At 41.4% G+C, this 20645-nt stretch overlaps 1 protein-coding gene across 3 annotated transcripts in view; it reads right to left on the bottom strand.

Annotated features, from left to right (window-relative positions):
• Window positions 1-5139: 5139 nt before the first annotated feature.
• The window catches only part of syde2 (synapse defective 1, Rho GTPase, homolog 2 (C. elegans)), a 100130-nt gene continuing 84624 nt past the window's right edge, over window positions 5140-20645 (bottom strand). For all 3 annotated transcript variants that reach the window (XM_052013090.1, XM_052013088.1, XM_052013089.1), the window contains 2 exons: window positions 17461-17692; window positions 5140-8420 (listed from right to left, as the gene is read on the bottom strand). In XM_052013090.1, the coding sequence (XP_051869050.1) occupies window positions 7918-8420; window positions 17461-17692 (735 nt within the window). In that variant the 3' untranslated portion in view covers window positions 5140-7917. The remainder of the gene's footprint in view (window positions 8421-17460; window positions 17693-20645) is intronic.

The raw sequence follows: 20645 nt of genomic DNA, 5'->3' as shown, positions 1-20645 counted from the left end.
TATTCCCTGGAATGTAGGAGATTGAGGGGTGACCTGATAAGAGGTGTATAAGATCATGAGGAGCATGGACAGGGTGAAAGCACACAGTCTTTTTCCCAGGGAGGGGGTGCTAAAAACAAGAGAACTTTTTAAGGTCAGATGGGAGAGATTTAAAAGGGACATCAGAGGCAGCTTCTTCACGCAAAGGGTGATGCGTATTTGGAATGAGCTGCCAGAAATAGTGGTTGAGGCGGGCACATTAACAACATTTAAAAGCCTTCTAGATAAGTCCATGGATAGGAGAGGTTTAGAGGGCTGTGGGCCAAACGCGGGCAGCTGGGACTAGCTCGCTGGGCACCACAGACAGCATGGACGAGTTGGGCCGAAGGGTCTGCTTCCGTGCTGTATGACACTAAGTCATTGAAGTGCACCTTAAACCTACCACCTTAGAGCCATAGTCACACAGCATGGAAACAGGCCCTTCGGCCCACCGAGTCCCTGCCAACCATCACCCACCCATTGACACCAACCCTACACTGATCCCATTTTATTCTGCCCACATTCCCATCAACTCCCCCCAGATTCTACCCCTCACCCACACACTGGGGGCAATTTATCCACTGACCCGCACGTCTTTGGGATGCGGGAAGAAACCAGAGCAGCTGGAGGAAACCCCATCCACCTCGGAAGTAAGGGTGCCAACCAGCGAATGTGGGTTATATAAATCCACTCAGTTGATTTGTTGACAATCACCATTCCAAGTGACCGTTAAGCTCCTCGTCAAAAACTGAAACCTGTTTAAAATGGTTTGCAGTCCATGTGATGCTCCCGTTAATCATAAAATTAACCATGCACTTTTTCCTACAGCAGAGGTGTCTAAAACCAGAGAGCATAGGTTTAGGGTGAATGGTAGGAGGTTTCGAGGGGACCGGAGGAAGAATCTTTTCACCCAGGGCGTGGTTGGAATCTGAACTGCACTGGCAGAGTTTCCCATAATGCTACCTTGGAGAACTGTTGATGGTAGTCTTGGCGTCGTTTAAAGGTCGGCACAACATCGTGGGCTGAAGGGCCTGTATTGTGCTGTATTGTTCTATGGTGACGGTGTGAATGGTTCATTCCTTCTACCTCTGGGTTATGAGCCAGCATGCTGCTTCTGCTCAGGTGAGACCTTCACCTTGTCAATCCATCACAATTCCCACCCAACTCTTCCGAAGCATTCCCAGTAAAGAAGCAGTGTCCATGTTTTCCCCCCATTATTCTGGCAACTGATCCACAGAGATGGAAACGGGCAGGACAAATATTCTCTGCAGAGCAACCGGTGAGGTCTGATGTAGAACACACAGTTCTTATTGAGTTGGTGATAATTAGTGCCTAACACTGCTCTGGGTACATGTCCAACCAAAAGCAGATCGAAACTTGAACTTACTCCAGTTTTTACTTTTCTAATGTTGGCAGTGTGGATGGGGGAGGTAAGGAAAGGCAGCGAGGCTTGGCAAACACATGAATCATGTTTAATTAAATCTTCCCCGTACAATAAGAGAGAGAGCCTTTCATGTGGTGAAAGCAGCTGATGTTGGAACCCAGAGCAGAGTTGATCAGCACCTGAAGGAAGAAGACTGACATCTCAGTGGTCCTTCAAAACAGCTCCTGGGATTCATTCAAGGATATTGTGTGCAAGCTCTGAACTTTTTGTGGAGGATTTGAAATTTCTCACTTGCCCTGTATGACAACAATATCAATCTGTGCTAAGCTGATTCATGCAATACGCTCTGGGCTTCCAAGATGTTTAATCTACTTTCTGAACCTCAACCCTCACAGTTGTGTGGCCTCAAACTCCTACTTAAACAGTAAATGCTGGGAACACTGAGCAGGTCAGGCAGCATCTGTGGAGAGAGGAACAGAATTAACATTTCAAGTAGAAGACCATCCAAATTAGGAACGTGAATGGTCTTCAACCTGAAACGTTACCTCAGTTACTCTCTCCACAGATGCTGCCTGACCTGCTCAGTGTTTCCAATATTTTCTGATTTGCAACATCTGCAGGTTTTCAATTACACTTCAATTTTATTCATGTGCAATCTTTGTTTTAAATATCTGGTTGTGTTAACTACATTTCCCAGAAAATATGAGCTATATTACCACAAGGTCTCCTTCCAAAGCTGTGTTCATTTGGAAACATGGGGGTTAAATTGCTTGGTAATCGGTTTATTATTGTCATGTGTACTGAGATACAGTGAAAAGTGTTTGTTTGTGTGCCGTCCAGACAGATCATTCCATACATCGAGGTAATACAAAAGGAAAAAAAAGAATGCAGGATAAAGTGTTACAGAGAAAGTGCAGTGCGGGCAGACAATAAAGTGCAAGGTCATAACGAGTAGATTGAGAGAACAAGAGTTCATCTTCATTATACAAGTGTCTTATAAATTATTGCAGTGGTAATCAAACATTGTTACGTTGTCTGTTAGTGTCCAGAGCAAGATCCCACAGACATAAATGAACTGTTAGTCCATAGGAGATGCAAATCTGAAACCTTCTCACCCATGGAGCATCACTGGTTTTCTTTAAATAGTGCCATGAGATGTTATGTTGCAAGACATTGGTGAGGCTGTGTTTGGAAATATTGTGTTCAGTTGTGGTCACCCTGCTATTAGGAAAGATGCCACTAAGCTGGAAAGAGTGCAGAGGAGATTTACGAGGATGTTGCCGAGACTCAAAGGGACTGAGTTATTGGAAAGAGGTTGAGCAGTTTGGGACTTTTTCCATCGGAGTGTAGGAGACTGAGGTGTGATCTTATAGAGGTGTATAAAATCATGAGGGGCATAGATAGGGTGAATGCACACGGTCTTTTTCCCAGGGTTGGGAAATCAAGAACTAGAGGGCATAGGTTTAAGGTGAGAGGGGAGAGATTTAATAGGAACCTGAGGGGCAACTTTTTAACCCAGATGGTGGTCCATACATGGAACGAGCTGCCAGAGGAAGTGGTTGAGGCAGGTACATTGACAACATTTAAAAGGTGCTTGGCCAGGTACATGGATAGGAAAGGTTTAGAGGAATATGGGCCAAACATGTGCAAATTGCACTAGCTTAGATAGGAATCTTGGTAGGCATGGACCAGTTGGGCCAAATGGCCTGTTTCCTTGCTCTGTGACTCTGTGAGATCTTTTAACACCCACACTGCAACCAGAGTCAGCCTTGGATTGATGGCCCATCTACCGGACAGCACCTCTGATAACACAACACGTCCTGAGTATTCTGCTGTGTGCTTAACTCCAAGAACCTGACCCTGTGGCATTCCAGCTAGCAGTGAGTCACCGGTGAATTCAAGTATTGAATTAGGACAGGGAAATAGGACTAGCTCAGGGAGGCACCTTGGTCAGCATGGACGTGTTGGGCAGAAGGGCCTGTTTCTGTGCTGAATGACACTAGTACCTTTAAACTTAGAGCAACAACATTACAATCACCACAGGAGTCCTGCAGATGTATTTGAGCTGGAACCTCTTTAAACACTACAGTGTTTGTCTGAAGCAACTTCTCCTGTTGGTAAATAATGTTCGTGCATTCCTTTTGACACACATCATACATTTTCCAACTTGTTAAGGCCACTTTTCGGCAGTAATTGGGTCATGTGCTTGGTGGGTGGATGTGCCAGTCTGTGTTTGGACGGTGAAAAGCCATTCAACATTATTACAGCACATTGTTCCCCACCGGCATGGAGAGTGTCTGGTCCACAAGCTCTCCCTCACTCATGGCTCTCTGCAGACTGAAAGGGGCACTGGTTTGCTGGAAGTTTGAAAAAAAATTACTTTAATGTTGGAAAAAATAAGTGGTATTAAAGTGGCAATTATCATGGACATTCCAAAATGTTTTACAGTCAGTGAAGTATTTTTGAAGTGAAGTCAATTAAATGGCGTCTTCATTTTCCAGCTCCCTTGGCTAGTGAGATTAATAGAGTGATCCAGGACATGAACAGGTTGTTCAGTTTACTGGGACAGGCCCTTCGGCCCACTCTGCGGAGCAGGTTACTGGCACACACACAGAGAATTCAGTCCATTGAGGTTTGAATGGAGATTCAAACTTTGTCTTCAACCTTAACTCCACAACTGACCCTCCAATGTCCGTGTTCCTCCATCATCTTCAGAGAGCAATGATACTGAAAACCTCCTGGCAGCGTCCTGGTAAATCTCCCCTGCACGCTCTCTAAAGCTTCCACATCCTTCCTATAATGAGGCGACCAGAACTGAACACAATACTCCAAGTGTGGTCTAACCAGAGTTCTATAGAGCTGCAACATTACCTTGTGGCTCTTGAACTCAATACCCCGACTAATGAAGGCCAACACTCCATACGCCTTCTTAACAACCCCATCAACCTGTGTGGCAACCTTGAGGGATCTATGGACGTGGACCCCAAGATTCCTCTGTTCCTCCACACTGCTGAGAGTCCTGCCATTAACCTTGTATTCTGCCTTCAAATTCAATCTTCCAAAGTGTATCACTTCACTTTTCTGGGTTGAACTCTGCCACTTCTCAGCCCAGCTCTGCATCCTATCAATGTCCTGTTGTAATCTACAGTAACCTTCTACACTATCCACAACACCACCAACCTTTGTGTCATCAGCAAACTTACTAACCCACCCTTCCACATCCTCATCCAAGTCATTTATAAAAATCACAAAGAGCAGGGGTCCCAGAACAGATCCCTGCGGAACACCACTGGTCACCAACCTCCAGGCAGAATACGCTCCATCTACCACCCTCTGTCTTCAATGGACGAGCCAATTCTGAATCCACTCAGCCAAGTTTCCCTGTATCCCATGCCTCCTGACTTTCTGAATGAGCCTTCTGTTGAAATGGCCATTAAAATGATTCTGGGGTAAATAATATGTGGTGTAAAACTAAAAAATAAAACTTTCAATAAAACCCTCTCAATTACAAATAAATTGTGCACGTAAGTAAACACTTGTAACCTCATTAAAAAGATTACTTGCATAATGATAGATACATATATCTTGTGGCATAGATATAAAAATAGGTCTTTAAACTAAACTAAATTGCCACAAAATAATGTATTAGAAATTATCCATGTATTACTGTATATTTTTAATAGGATCAGAGAAAGTGAATTTGTTAAATATGCAACTTTTAATATTGGTATCACAGTACAGCATTGTACTCAAATCAGTATATAGAGTCATATTTACATGTTTAATGATACTTTATCATTTCAAGGCAACTATACTTCTGTGTAACAGATAATGCATACGGGATTACTAAAACACATGAATAACAATTCAGTAGATAAATTAGAGCCTGAAAACCCTTTACAAAGAATCTTTAAGCTGTGAGGAGTGTTAATTAAAACTAACACGGCCAAATGTGTTCACATTATACATGGTATACACATTAGTAGATCATTTTAAAAGCAAGTTGAAACACATGATAACATACGTGACATATAGCAGTGGCAAAGTTTATCAAGTTTATTCTGACAAAAGTCTTGATATCTTCAGTAAATGTTTTAAGACTGGTCTTGGAAACATTGCAGTTTTAAAAAAGATTAAGGCCAACTTTTTTGTAAATGGAAGCGGCAGTATTAAATAACTTAAAATATCAAATCCATCATTCACAATTTGGACAGAGGTGAAACTAAAAAATCTGATCCCTCAAACACAGATTTATTCATTCTTTAAGTACTTTTGCACATGTTGGTTCAGGGGACTGGGAAACACAAGGTGCCTGTAATTTTTAACTACAGATGTTAACCCTTATTTGACTTAAGGTTATGTCAGTTGGCCTGTTGGACAGTCTCAATTGTAACAGTACCGTTTCTAGTGGATCTGTTGTGGTCAGCTCATCACCCCAATTAGGCTGCATATGTAAATGGATGATTAGAGCAGAATTTAAATGTAAGGAGACAGGAGCATCACTATGGGACACACATGGTGAAAGACGCCACTGCCGTACCAATTCAATGGAAGCTTTTCCAGGGCAGGAAGTGCGGAGGTCCAAGAGGGAAATAATTAAGTGGAAGAAATAAAGAGACAGGAGTAACTGTGGATGCAATGGACAGATCTGCTCAATGGTCTGGCCCCATTTTGAGGCTATTAAAGTTGAAGTGATTCTACATCAGGTTCAAATTAGACAAAAAAGTTGTGAGTAATCACTGCAGCAGGAAGAAATGGGCCACCTGCCCCCTAAATCAGAGGAAAGCACCATTATTAAAAACACTCTTACAAAAGAACCCAACCAAAAAGCACAAAATAAAACTAAATCACAGTCAGTAATTAATGTTCAACTTTGCCCTCTCCATGTCCTGGGATGACCAAAGGACATTAAAATTTTAAAGTAAAACCTAGCCAAAACATCATTGGTTAAGGGGTAAACTTTGACTAGGACACCTTTGCTTGAATTAGTACCAAGGGATTTTTTAAGTCTAACTGGGGAGCACATAGGGCCTCGGTTTGAAGTCACATCAGAAGGTTGGGAATCTGTACCAGTGCAGCGCACCTTTAGTGGTGTACTGAGTGTCAACTTAGATTTGTATCGAGTCCCTGGAGCGGGACCTGAACCCACAACCTCCTGATGAGTGTGTTGACCACAAGGCTACAGCTGACTCAATTGTGTGGGTTATAATATAATTAATTTACAAATAAAAAAGGCTTTGGGATGAAAATCTATTCTATGGTTGTACAAAATATTTGATTTGAAGACGTTTCAAATTTTGCATTTAATTTGCTACTGCAGTAATTGTCAAAAGTGGAGAGCTAATTTAAACATTGTCAATCTTTGTAGCTGCTTATCCTACTGCCATTAAAACTAAAATTCAGTTAACATTGCAGAAAGATGAACAGAAGTAAATACAAATAAGTGTAAAATGTACTCAACTCCACACACAAACCAGCCCCTGAAAAGGTTCCTTTGAAAATGTGGCCTGACACTTTTAACTGAGAGTTATTATTCATTCACATTTCCTACCTGTGTAAAGATGTGGACCATTCCAATTTACGACACCCGTTTTAATGCTTTGTTAATAAACTTACTGACCTGACACAAGCAAACATCATGCCATAGCAGGTATTACAAATAATCAGCCACGTTACATTGAGAACACTTCCTCACAGCTCTCATTATCGTGCGTTTATATATATTTATATATACTACATTTCCCAGGCAGTACATCTAACGGTATTTGGCCTTCTGGTATGTGTGTCACTATAAATGGCGTGATCACACTTTATCAAAAATATAATGGGTTAGAAAAATATACCATTTGTTTTGATTTGCCTTTAAATACAGTTACAGAGACGTGTTAATAATAAAGAAAGAAAACAGTTTACAATATACACCCAAAAAATGTGCAGGGCTTTTTTTCCTGTGTATATAGTCTCTTCATAGCAGCCTTGGTATTACATTGCAAATGAAAGGTGACCAGCAAATCTTTAATTGGTAATTATTGCTGTGGAAAAACAAATACTCTGTCTCATTGCAGAAAGATCTGCCAAGCAGCATCAAAACATCTTCAATAATGAGGATGATCAGAATTAAACAGATTAGCTTAAGATGACTCAGGATTCAGTCCCTAGAATGGATGCTGAGTGGCAATGGCTAGTCTCCTTCAAAAAGTCCTCATCAAAAGTTTCTTTTATAAGTGCATCAGTTGACATTCCTACCTGAACACAGTGCTCAGTCTACAGTACTGTAAAAAAAAATGCCTTTAAGGCACCACATACCCCTAAGGGTCAATCCACTGGAATTCTTCCAATATGAAGAAAAAAAACTTACATGTACAAATGTCCTGGAATGCCTAAAATGAGTCAGCTGACCCAAGATAGTTCATGCTACTTCTCATACCAGAAGAGCACTCCCAAAGAAAAAAGCTGATAAAACTGTTGGGCTGGACCTGCATGCAGTCTCAATCCTCTGCCCGAATGGGAGTAATTTAGCAAGTGGCATTTAGCTTGTTTTTGCTGAGTTCTCGTTCTAAATTTCCAATCAGTGTGTCAATGCTTTCTTGAAGATCCTTGAGGTTCACTCGATGCTTTAGTGCCGGATTGATTTCCTGCATCTGTACATAGGCCTCGTATGGTTGCTCTTTGGATTCAGGCTCTGCATGTGGTTCCAGCACATGACTTGTCCTGTCTGCTGTTAGGTTCTCTTCTTCACTCCCAGTGTCTTCTGAAGGAACATCATCGTAGTCTGCCTCAATGCTATCTTCCTTTGGTCTCAGCAGGTAGCTTTCACCACAGCTGCTCCAGTCACCAGCATAGCGATTACTGGGACTGTCAAGCCTGATCTGTCTGGGGCGCAGCACCCCAGTCATCTCAGTGTTTGTCAAGTTTAACATTGTAGGTCGCTGCTTCCTCCTCCTCACGTAATTCACTGGTTTAGCTGGTTCTGAAAATCCACCACTTTCCCCGTGCTCTTTGGTACCTACACTTTGCACTAGAAGGAAAAGTATTGGGGAAAATTTCCCCAAAATTTCATTAATATTTCTATAAAATTAAACCAACAAGAACGTTCAATTGCTGCTAGAATTCAAGGCAAGTTAGTGTCAGTTACACTAAAAAAGTTTTTGTGCACCTTAAGTACCCAAGTTAATTTAAAATTGCTTCTTTGCAACCAGTGATATCACTTACCTTTCCCAGATCAGAGTTGTGCTTGTTTTATGATGCATGCTTCCATTTCAGCTTATCAAACATCCTGCTAGTAGATCGTTTCTCAAACGTATACAGTCATTCATTGCAACTGTCATAACTTTAACGCACTGCAATGATACAGCTAATAATACTCTCTCCTGTTTTCAGTATAGTGCCTTCCAAACTTAAAACTACTCAGCTCCTGTTCTGACCTTCCTCGCTGACACTTTTATATAAATATTGTAATTTCAAAGCACTACAAAGCTAAATTGGGTTGCAACAAGTGCCAACAAACAAATTGGAGCTTCAGGTTTCAAACAAGCCAAGCCAATAAAGAAAGTACACACAAGCATAATAACAATTACAACTATGTGAGAGAACTTAAAGTTTTAATTGCCAAGAGCTGTTTCACACTATTATCTAAATGTATAATTAAACAAGACCAAAAGTAAATATTAGTGATTATATACCATCACATAACCCTATTTTGGAACAAGTATCCTTTGATAAAGGTGACAATTGCCTCATTTGTTTATCTGTAGTTATGTCCCCTTGTTCATGACTCTCTGACTAGTGGAGACACCTCAACATCCACCCTGTCAAAGCCCTCGTTAGGACCTTATATCTTTGAATAAGGTCACTCCTCATTCTTGCGAGCTCCAAGGAATACAATTCCAACTTGTCTAGCTTGTCTTGACAGGACAACCCCCTCACGTCAGGAATTAGCCTGTTGAATCTCCTGTGGACTGCCTCCAGTGCCACTATATCCTTTTTTAGGTAAGGAGACCAAAACTGTGCGCAGTATTCCAGGTGTGGCTTTACCAATACTGTGTACAACTATAACAAAACCTCCCTATGCTTAAACTCCAGCCCCTTCACAATAAAGGCCAACATGCCTTCTTAACTACTAATTGGACCTACCTGTTAACTTTGTGTGATTCCTGCACCAGAACACCTAGATCCCTCTGAACTTCACCTACTTGCAATCTCACTCCATGAAGATAATAATCTGCCTTTTGGTTCCTCTTACGAACATCAGGCAGGAAAAGACTGTCCAGTTTTAGAACATAGAACATATGAGTACAGCAAACGGAACAGGCCCTTTGGACCACGATGTTGTGAACTAATTAAGCAAACAATGCCTAATTAAACTAATCCCTTCTGCCTGCATAACGTCCATCTCCCTCCATTCCCTGCACATCCATGTGCCTACCTAAGAGCCTCTTAAACGCCACTATCGTATCTGCCTCCACCACCACCTGTGGCAGCGCATTCCAGGCACCCACCACTCTGTGTGTGAAAACAAACGTGCCCCACATATCTCCATTGAACTTTCCAACTCTTACCTTAAATGCATGCCCTCTAGTATTAGACATTTGACCCTGGGAAAGGATGCCGGCTGTCCACTCTATCTGTGCCTCTCATAATTTATAAACTTCTATCAGGTCTCCCCTCAACCTCCACCACTCCCAAGAAAACAACACTAGTTTGTCCAACCTCTCCTTACAGCATATGCCCTCTAATCCAGGCAGCATCCTGGTAAATCTATTCTGCACCCTCTCCAAAACCTCCACATTCTTCACTTAACGGGGTGACCAGAATTGAACGCAATATTCCAGATGCAGCCTAACCAGAGTTTTAAAAAGTTGCAACATAACTTCCCAACTCTTGAACTCAATGCCTCAACTAATAAAGGCAAGCATGCCACATGCCTTCTTTACCACCTTATCGACTTGTGTGGCCACTTTCAGGAAGCAATGGACTTGAACCCTAGATCCCCCTGTACCTCGCCACTGTTAAGGGTCCTGCCACTAACTGTGTACTTTCCCATTACATTTGGCCTCCCAAAGTGCAATACCTTACACTTGTCTGGATTAAACTCCACCTGCAATTTCTCTGCCCATATCTGCAACTGATCTATATCCTGCTGTATCCTTTGGCAATATTCTACATCATACACAACACCACCAATCTTTGTGTCATCTGCAAATTTAGTAATCCACCCATCTGCGTGTTAATCCAAGTCATTTATACATATCACAAACAGCAGAGGTCCCAGTACAGATCCCTGCAGAACTCTAGTCACAGACCCATCAAAGATTACCCTCTGTCTTCTATGGACAAGCCAATTCAATGGCCAAGTCACTGTGGACCCCATGAATCTCTATCTTCTGGATAAGCCTACCATGAGGGTCCTTGTCAAATGCCTTACTAAAATCCACATAGACAATATCCACTGCCTTAATCGATAACCTTCGTCACCTCCTCGAAAAACTCAAGACATGGCTTGCAATAATGCAATGACTATTTGCAACATAAGAGAGACACTTCATGCTAACAGTCTGCTATAAATTCAAACACAGGCCTCATAAATTTTAAGGGTAAACACAGCATGAACCAAAAAAACATTTTTTTTTCTAAATCAGTCAAAACCACCAAAACAAATGTTCCACATTCCACACTACAGAACTGCCAACAAGAAGAATATAATTGTTGACTTGCAGGATCTCTAATCATTTCAGCAGAAATTCATTCAAACATTATTTCAGTTTCTCATATTTCTCGAGCTAAATGAACCCTTAGAAACCATGCTGTTGAAATCTCAAATGTCAGAAGTGGTTAAGTTTAACAAAGTAAATGGAGTGTGCTTCACTAGTGAAAGGATGCTTTCATTTTTAAAAATGTAATTTCTACTGCCTGAAAATATAAACTTCCTTATGCCCAGAAATTTATTTCTCAAAAATTAACAAATGCTATTTAAATCTATTCCTTGCCAGGCAATGTATTTGCTAGTGGAGTCATAAGATCAGGCAGCTTATATAGATTCTACAGCAGGAATTAATTCTATGCTCTAAAACTGTTCATGGTTATTGAAAGATTTGTGAAATGACGAGTCCTGAGCAAATTAGCTCCAATTTCAGTTCCATTGGGAAATGTCAAAATGTAGAAGTAATGTTTAAACTCATAATGAATGTTAGGAGAACAATTCCTTCTGCACATAACTGAACTGCAAACATTTTATGAAATAGTTCTTGAATAAACGTCAGAAGTCAGTCCCCTGCAGACATTTTACAAATACTTCCCGGTATAAAAATGACCAAAAACATTGAGAAAATGTGCACTTTGATCTCTCAGCTAACAAACACGATTGTTTTCATGTATGGCAATGTGCACCATGTTTTTTTAAATGCAAAGACCAAAATTACTAAACTTTATAATCTGATTCTTAATCATGTACAATTTACCACTGCTGAAATCAGAAAATACAAGAAGACAGTTGGTTAAAAATTTGCCAATTTTTCTTATTACATTTGAAATGTATATTTATGGAAAAGGTTTAAAAAATTAAAAATGATTTTAAAAATTGGAGGGCCTGTTTTGTAGGCACATGGGGCCAAGGTATTTGTTCAATCTGATCATAGCTGCAGTGAGGTGGTTGAAGAATCAATCCAATTTGAGAAGACAAACGCTCCAATATATAGCAAACTATGATAGGCATTCAAACTTTTGAAGTTAATGCACAAGGCGTTTCAGCACATAAATATAGAACATAAAACATTACAGCACAGTACAGGCCCTTCGGCCCACGATGTTGTGCTGACCTTTTATCCTACTCTAAGATCAATCTAACCATTCCCTCCCACATAGCCCTCCATTTTTCTATCATCCATGTTCCTATCTGAGAGTCTCTTAATTGTCCCTAATGTATCTGTCTCCACCAGCATCCCTGGCAGCACGTTCCACACACCCACCACTCTCTGTGTAAAAAACGTATCTCTGATATCCCCCCTGTACTTTCCTTCAATCACCTTAAAATTATGCCCCTTTGTATTAACCATTTCCACCCTGGGAAAAAGTCTCTGACTGTCCACTCGATCTCTGCCTCTTATCATCTTGTTCACCTCTATCAAGTCACCTCTCATCCTCCTTCTCTCCAAAGAGAAAAGCTCACTCAACCTATCCTCATAAGACATGCTCTCCAATCCAGGTTGCATTCTGGTAAATCTCCTCTGCACCCTCTCTAAAGCTTCCACATCTTTCCAATAGTGAGGTGACCAGAACTGAACACAATATTCTAAGTGTGGGCTAACCAGGGTTTTATAGAGCTGCAACATTACCTCGCGGCTCTTGAACTCAATCCCCCAACTAATGAAGGCCAACACGCCATACATTTTCTTAACAACCCTATCAACACGCTCGGCAACCTTGAGGCATCCATGGACACGGACCCCAAGAAATGCCTTTTATGGGCAAGGCATTTCTGAATGGACACAGCCAAGTTTCACTGGATCCCATGCCTCCCGACTTTCTAAATGAGACTATCATGGGGAATCTTATCAAATGCCTTACTGAAGTCCATATACACCACATCCACTGCTGTACCCTCATTAATGTGCTTTGTCACATCCTCAAAGAATTCAATCAGGCTTGTGAGGCATGACCTGCCCCCTGACTATCCCTAATCAGACTATGCTTCTCCAAATGCTCGTAAATCCTGTCTCTAAGAATGTTTTCCAATAATTCACCCACCACTGAAGTAAGACACACTGGTCTATAATTCCCAGGGTTATCCTTACTCCCTTTCTTGAACGAAGGAATAACATTTGCCACCCTCCAATCATCTGGTACTACTGCTGTGGCCAGTGAGGACACAAAGATCATCGCCAAGGGCTCAAGAATCTCTTCCCTCGCTTCCTGTAGTATCCTGGGATATATCCCGTCCGGCCCCAGGGACTTATCTGTCCTAATGTTTTTCCAAAAGTTCCATCACACCCTCCTTCTAAACATTGACATGTTCTAGCTTATCAGCCTGTTTTACGCTGTCCTCACAAACGTCAAGGTCTCTCTCACAGGTGAATACTGAAGCAAAGTATTCATTAAGGACTGCCCCTACCTCCTCCGACTCCAGGCAGATGTTTTCTTCTCTATCCCTAATTGGTCCTACCTTCACTCTAGTCATCCTCCTGTTCTTCACAAACCTTCTCTATTGCCTACAGCCGGAATTACAAAAAGAAATAAATCCTTTCATTGTTAATTCCCTGTTCAAAAGACAAAACCCATTTGTTTCCGTCGATTTTCTTCCCGCACATTGAATGGACGTAAGGGAATGGAGTTCAGAGAAAATTAAAAGAGGAAACCCATCTGAGATCATGGAAAATTCAACCTGATGAATAAGGATGTTCAACTTTCTTTGTACAGGAGAGCCCCAATTACCAGGGTGGGGGGGTTTGCATTCCTAGAAATGGTCTGTATCACAATTTTCAGTAGTGTTAAGCCATATCATCTGTAGAAGCGTTAAGAAATGCAAGTTAAAAAAGATTGTGTTTATTTTCTTTTATTCCCCGCGTAAATGCTGTAAGAGTGGAGTTTATAACCGTATCTCAAATTTTTGGGTCGTGATTTGTGAATTCTATAAGGGTGAATATTTGTTATCCAAATGGCCGTAACATTGGGGTTGTCGTATGGGATTCAAGTTAATTTCCTGTGAAATTTATCTTGTGATATTCCAGCCTTCCCTCAAAAAAAACAATGTTATGGACTAAACCTGTGCACTCTTCGACAACCTGTAGAGCAATTTTATCTGGGAGTACCTTTTCAGTATATGATCCTCTCCTATGCTTTAAAGATTAATAAGATGCAATATGATAATTCTGTAAATTTGTACATTCTAAAATAATTACCAGGTGCTGGAAATGACAGAAAGAGAAAGAATACAATTTTGGCTACATTTTTGGAAAAATCTTGGTAGTTGTTACTATGATTAATGACACACCGAGAAATGTAAAACTTAGTGGTTTTATTGCTTGCTTCAGTTTCACAGTCCACATTGAAAACTTAAAAGCTATTTGGCCAAGTGATTCATGGCTTCCCCTGGACATGGAAGTAATTAACTCTGCCCCCACAGCCAAATGATGACTTTGGATTTTACTCCATTGCCGAAAGGATTCAGTGAGGGCAGGGTCTTGAGTAGACCATAAATAATGGCATGCAATGATTGGGCTGAATTGTACACTCCCAAGTTCTGTGCGAAAATAGATGGAAGAGCATATTTGTGAGGAGGACATTGTAATTCTGCAACAGGATATAAATAGATTGAGTCAATGGGTGCAAACCTGGTAAATGGAGTTTAATGTAGGGAAATGTTTTGGTAAGAGGATTCAAAAGACATTTATATAAATGGAGTGAGACTGCAAATGAGTGAAATTCAGAGGGATCTAGGTGTTGTAGCTTTTTTAAAATCACAAAGTTACCAGGCAGGTCTAACAATTAATTAAGGTGGCAAACGACAGGTTGGCCTTTTTTGCAAAGCATGTTAATAATAGGGAGGTTTTGTTATATAATAAAAATTGAATGCTGGAAATACTCAGCAGACCCTCTAATGAAGGGTCTTTGACCTGAAACATTGGCTCTGTTTCTCTCCCACAGATGTGGCCTGACCTGCTGAGTATTTCCAGCATGTTCTGTTTTTATTTCAGATTTCCAGCATTTGCAGTTTTTTCTTTAAGACTTTATTACGGTTGTATAGGATGTTGGCAAGGCCCCACCTGAAATAATGTGCACAGCTTTGTCCCCTTACCTAAAGTATATCCACCAGGGTAATCCCTGACATGGAAGGATTTACCTATCCTGGGAGACAGTTTAGATATGTATTCCTTGGAGTTTAGAAGAACGAGGGGTGATTCAAACACAAGATCCTGATGGGACTTGACAGGGTAGATGTTGAGATGTCACGAACATGGGGACATAACGATGAAACAAGGGGCCGGTCATTTAAAACAGGGTGAGGTGTGTGGAAATGTCATTTCGCAGAACATCAATGAATCTCTGGAATTCTCCACTCGGATCAGATCATTAGATGTATTTAAGGTGCAAACAGATAAATATCTAAAAGTTTGAGGGTTATGGGGAACTGACATAGGAAAGGAGTTGAGTCCAGCACAGATTGTTGATATTGAATGGTGGAGCAGGCTTGAGGGGTCTGGTGGCCTACTCCTCCTCCTATTGCTTGTGTCCAACTTTAAAGAGACTTTTTCTGGCTGTGTGTCAGACATTGTAGTGTGAAAGGTCATGGCTGTCATGTGACCATGACAACACTGACCCCTCTGGCTGGGATGACAACATTGAGCACATGGCCAAAAGCGACACCACTGTCAATCAAGGTCTGGCTCCACCTATCCATTAGTACACACCTTGACCATTGGGCCCATGTAAATACCTGTTGTACCTGGCCATGGCCCATTGGACGTTTTTGAATCACCTAGGCTGGCTCCACCCAGCTCTCCGGCACTATAAAAAGTGCTGCATGTACTGGTTCTCTCTCTCTTTCCGAGGCTGTTGAGGTAAGCTGTGCACTACTTCAGGGTAGATAGTTAAAGATCCCGGGGAGTGTTAGAGCCAATGTTTGTCCAGATTCAAGGTGTTCAGACATTGTATTGTTTATTCCTTGATCATGTGTAACTAGTTCGTGTGTGTGTGTGTGTGTGTGTGCGCGTGCATGCATCTCACCCGTTGCGATTTCCCCGTCTTGCTATCACCCATGTGTGTGAGAGTGTGCATCCGTTCCCATCCATTCTGTCCCTGCGTTTGTCTTTGTAAATAAATTTTCCCTTTTTAAAATACAAAGACTTGTGTCTGAAGCCCTCTGCCTTTAAGACCCAAAAGAACCTTTTCTCACAACAGACATCCTGCCACATATTCAATGACACCAACTTGCCATCACTGCAGCTAAAGGATTATCTCGAAGTTCAGAGATAATCCTTTGACCAAGCTGTCTTTCCTCCAAAGTACTTTTGCAACGTGACCTAAATAAAATCTTCCTGGCATAAGTTTGTACAAACTGGCTCATTATTTTCAATGTGTGTAGTAAGCTTGGGAGATTCCAGTTACCCAGTTACATTGGGAAATATCTTGCAACTCTGTGGTGTTTATTTAAACAGAAAATACTGGAAAAACTCAGCAGGTCATTCAGCATTTGTGGAAAGAGAAATGTTAATGTTTCAGGAGGAACACCCTTCAAATCTTGTCATGGTAGGTTAGATGAAGACAGGCAAGTAGCTGAGGGACGGCACATACAATGAAGATAGAAGCTGCTCCTGCTGTACCTACTTGTCATTAGATGTAGTGGAGCAACTCCCATCAAAAGGTACAGGGATGGAGCCCAAAGCTGAATGAATTGCTGGGAGTGGAAAAAAGGTCAAAATCCACTGCAGCCACCAAAAGCAGAATGATACAGGATTATGTCTGTAATTGATTTGCTACAATTCAGAGTTTGTTAAACAAAGTTTAATTGAGCTTGCGTTAAAGTCTTAATTCATAAAGTCAGTGTGCAACTGAACAAATCAGACCAGTTTTTGTTTTCTGAGTTAAATAATCTCTGCTGTGAGAGCTAGGTAAAGATGGTCAACCAGGTTGCCGCTCATTGTGCTCCTGCCGTAACTCCTGCTGTGCAAAGACCGCCACGGTTCTCCCAACACTTAGAACTTGCCAGCAAACACAGAGAAGTACTTGGATGAGACACTAGAGAACACCAGGTGCCTGGGTATTTAAGGAAGAGGGCTGAAAATCAGTGAGAACCAAATAAAAACACTAGATTATGCCATTTGTTAGAGGCACAACCTTCCAACACACAACACTATGCATTCTAATGGAAATGACAAAGTTCATTGAAAAATGAATCTCCTGTATCATTTTTGTTTTATTCGATTCAATGGTGTCATTAAAAATTCCACATCACTTATGTAGATGAAAAGACTATATCATGAGGTACACTATTATTTTTCTAACATGGAATTCATTAAAAACTCAATCTGCTACAACCACACATCGAAAAATAAATCTTCCCTCACCTGGCCAAAGCTGAAGCAGGTAATGCAATACTTCGATGTGCTTCTTGAAGTCCAGCGCACTGGCCAACTCCTCAGAGTCTATGAAAACCCTATTACAATGGTTAGAAGCCTCCTGTCGCTGGCTTAAAAGTACGGGCCCAAAACACACTGCCAAGTTCTGGCAGGTCATTTTATTGACCTCATGGTATGAAGCTACAAGTTTCAGATGATCCAGCAGCATCTTCAGTGTTGCCTAAGGTTTAAAAAAAAGGCAACATATTGAATGTTAAATGAAGGAAACCAACAATCACTGAGATAACTACGTTATTTATAAAAACAAAAGAAATAGAAGGCTACATGCCCTCTTGAACTTACTACACTTATGAGATTAAATATGATGTGATCTTGGCCTCTGCTGCACTTTCCTACCTATTTGCCATAACCCTGAAATCCCCTACAGCCAAAAATCTGTCTGGTCTTAGTCTTGAATATTTTAAATGACTCAATCTTTACTGTTCTGTGGGGTGGAGGACTGCAAAAATTTGAGATCCTCAAAGGAGGAATTCTACATCTCAAATGGATGGTCCTTTTCTCTGAAAACATACTTTCTAGTTGTAGACTTTTCTGCAAGGGAAAACATCCTCTCAGCACCCACCTTGTTGCCCTGACAGAACTGTGTACATTTTAATAAAATCACCCTCATTTTCCTGAACTCCCAACAAGCTTAGAGGCAGGCACGGTAGTATAGAAACCACAGAAAACTACAGCACAGAAAGCAGGCCATTCGGCCCTTCTAGTCTGTGCTGAAACATTATTCTGCTAGTCCCATTTACCTGCCCCCAGCCCATACCCCTCCAGACCCCTTTCGTCCATGTATCTATCCAATTTACTCTTAAAAGTTAAGAGCGAGCCCGCATTTACCACATCAGATGGCAGCCCATTCCACACCCCCACCACTCTTTGAGTGAAGACGTTCCCTCTAATGTTCCCCCTAAACCTTTCCCCTTTCACCCTAAAGCCATGTCCTCTCGTACTTCTCTCTCCTAATCTAGGTGGAAAGCGGTTAGCGTAACGCTTTACAGCGCCAGCGACCTGGGTTCAATTCCTGCTGCTGTCTGTAAGGAGTTTATACGTTCTCCCCATGTCTGCATGGGTTTCCTCCGGGTGCTTCAGTTTCCTCCCACATTCCAAAAGACGTATGGGTTAGGAAGTTGTGGGCATGCAATGCTGGCGCCGGAAGCGTGGCGACACTGGCAGGCTGTCCCCCAGAATACTACGCAAAAGATGCATTTCACTGTGTGTTTCGATGTGCATGTGACTAATAAAGATATCTTATCTTAGGCTCAAACTGCTCACCCTGGTCACGAGATAGCCTTTCATCCCTGGAATCAACCTAATGAACCTTCTCTGATCTGCCTCAAAATGCAAACACATCTGTCCTCAAAAGAGCCTAATACGGTATGAAGTTCTCCAGATGTAACCTGTACAAGTGTAGGAAGGCTTCCCTATTTTTACCTAGCAACAAAGGCCAACGATCCATTTACCTTCCTAATTACTTGCTGCACCTGCTTGCTAAAATGTATGATTCTAAAAACTATTCTCTGAATCTTTACAAAATAAAATACAATTATTATCTATATTTTCAACTCTGCTTATGTAAAAATGACTTTCAGCAAGTTAGCTAAAATAAAGTTAAACATCCTGATAGAATCTACCCCAGGATATTAAGGGAAGCAACACGGGAGATTGCTGGGGCCTACCTTGACAGAGAATCTGTATCCTCTAGCCAGGAGAATAGCCAATGTTGTTCCTTTTTTTAAGAAGGGCAACAGGGACAAGCCAGGAAACTATAGGCCGGTGAGCCTTACATTAGTGGTAGAGAAATTATTGGAGAAGGTTCTTAGGGACAGGATGTACTCACTTGGAAAAGCATGGACATTAGGGATAGTCAGTATGGCTTTGTGTGGGGGAGTTTACATCTTACAAATTTGTTTGAGCTTTTTAAGGAGGTGACGAAGGTGATTGATGAGGGTAGGGCAGCGCATGTTGTCTAGATGGAATTTAGTAAAGCATTTGATAAGGTCCCTCATGGTAGGCTGGTTCAGAAGATGAAGTCACATGGGAAAAAAGGTGCATTGGTAAACTGGATTCAAGATTGGCTTGGTTAGAAGACAGAGGGTAGTGGTGGAGGAGCATTGATGCGCAGAGGGATCTTGGGGTGCAAGTCCATAGCTCTCTGAAAATGGCAACAGAAGTGGATGAAAGGTACACAGCACACAGCATTCGGCACAGCTTTGTGGGCTGAAGGGCCTGAACTGTGCTGTAGTTTCTTTTTCTATACTACACTACAGGAAGGATATGGAGGCTTTGGAGAGGTTGCAGAAGAGGTTCGCGGGGATGTTGCTTGGACTGTAGTGTATTAGCTGTAAGGAGAGGTTGGACAAACTTGGATTGTTGTCTATGGAGCATCAGAGGCTGATGGGTGATTATAAAATTATGAAGGGCAAAGACAGAATAAATACTCAGAGTCTTTTTCCCAGGGTAGAAAGGTCAAACACAGAGGCATAGGTTTAAGCTGAGAGCAGAAAAGTTTCAAGGAGATTTGCAAGGCAAGCTTTTTTTTTAAAAACAGGAAGTTGTAGGTGCCCGAAGTGCGCTGCCAGGGGAGGTGCCAGAAACAGATACAATAGCAGCGTTTAAGAGGTCTTTATACATGAACAAGAGGGAATAGGGGGATACAGACCACGTGCAGGCAGATGACATTACTTCAGATTGCAGTACGGTTGGCGCAGACATGGTGGGCTGAAGGGCCTGTTCCTGTGCTGTAGTGTTCTATGTTCTTTTAAATAATACATTCCCATTGAGTTTATAGAAAATACTTTAGGCAACAAAGGCAGCTTCCAAATCCCTGCTTTACTTCACATATTCATTTTTATAAATAGACATGAAAGGAAAGCAGTTTCATGGCAGAGGTTATCCATTTAATGCTGTTAAATGACCTCCTTTAAAAGGCTCTAAAAAAAATCTATGCCTTCAAATCAAAAAAGCCACTGTGATCTTTCACACAGGCTATTACTCAACAACCTCTAGTTTTCAATGCCAGCTTTATATAAGCAATCTTATAACACAGAAAACACACTTTTCTCTCAGAACTGGCACACACACTGCATTTATTCAAGCACTTTCTATTTTAGTGGACAGGATTA

Source organism: Pristis pectinata, chromosome 3 (genome assembly GCF_009764475.1).
Source record: "Pristis pectinata isolate sPriPec2 chromosome 3, sPriPec2.1.pri, whole genome shotgun sequence".
NCBI lineage: Eukaryota > Metazoa > Chordata > Chondrichthyes > Rhinopristiformes > Pristidae > Pristis > Pristis pectinata.
This window is presented reverse-complemented; position numbering and strand designations above follow the sequence as displayed.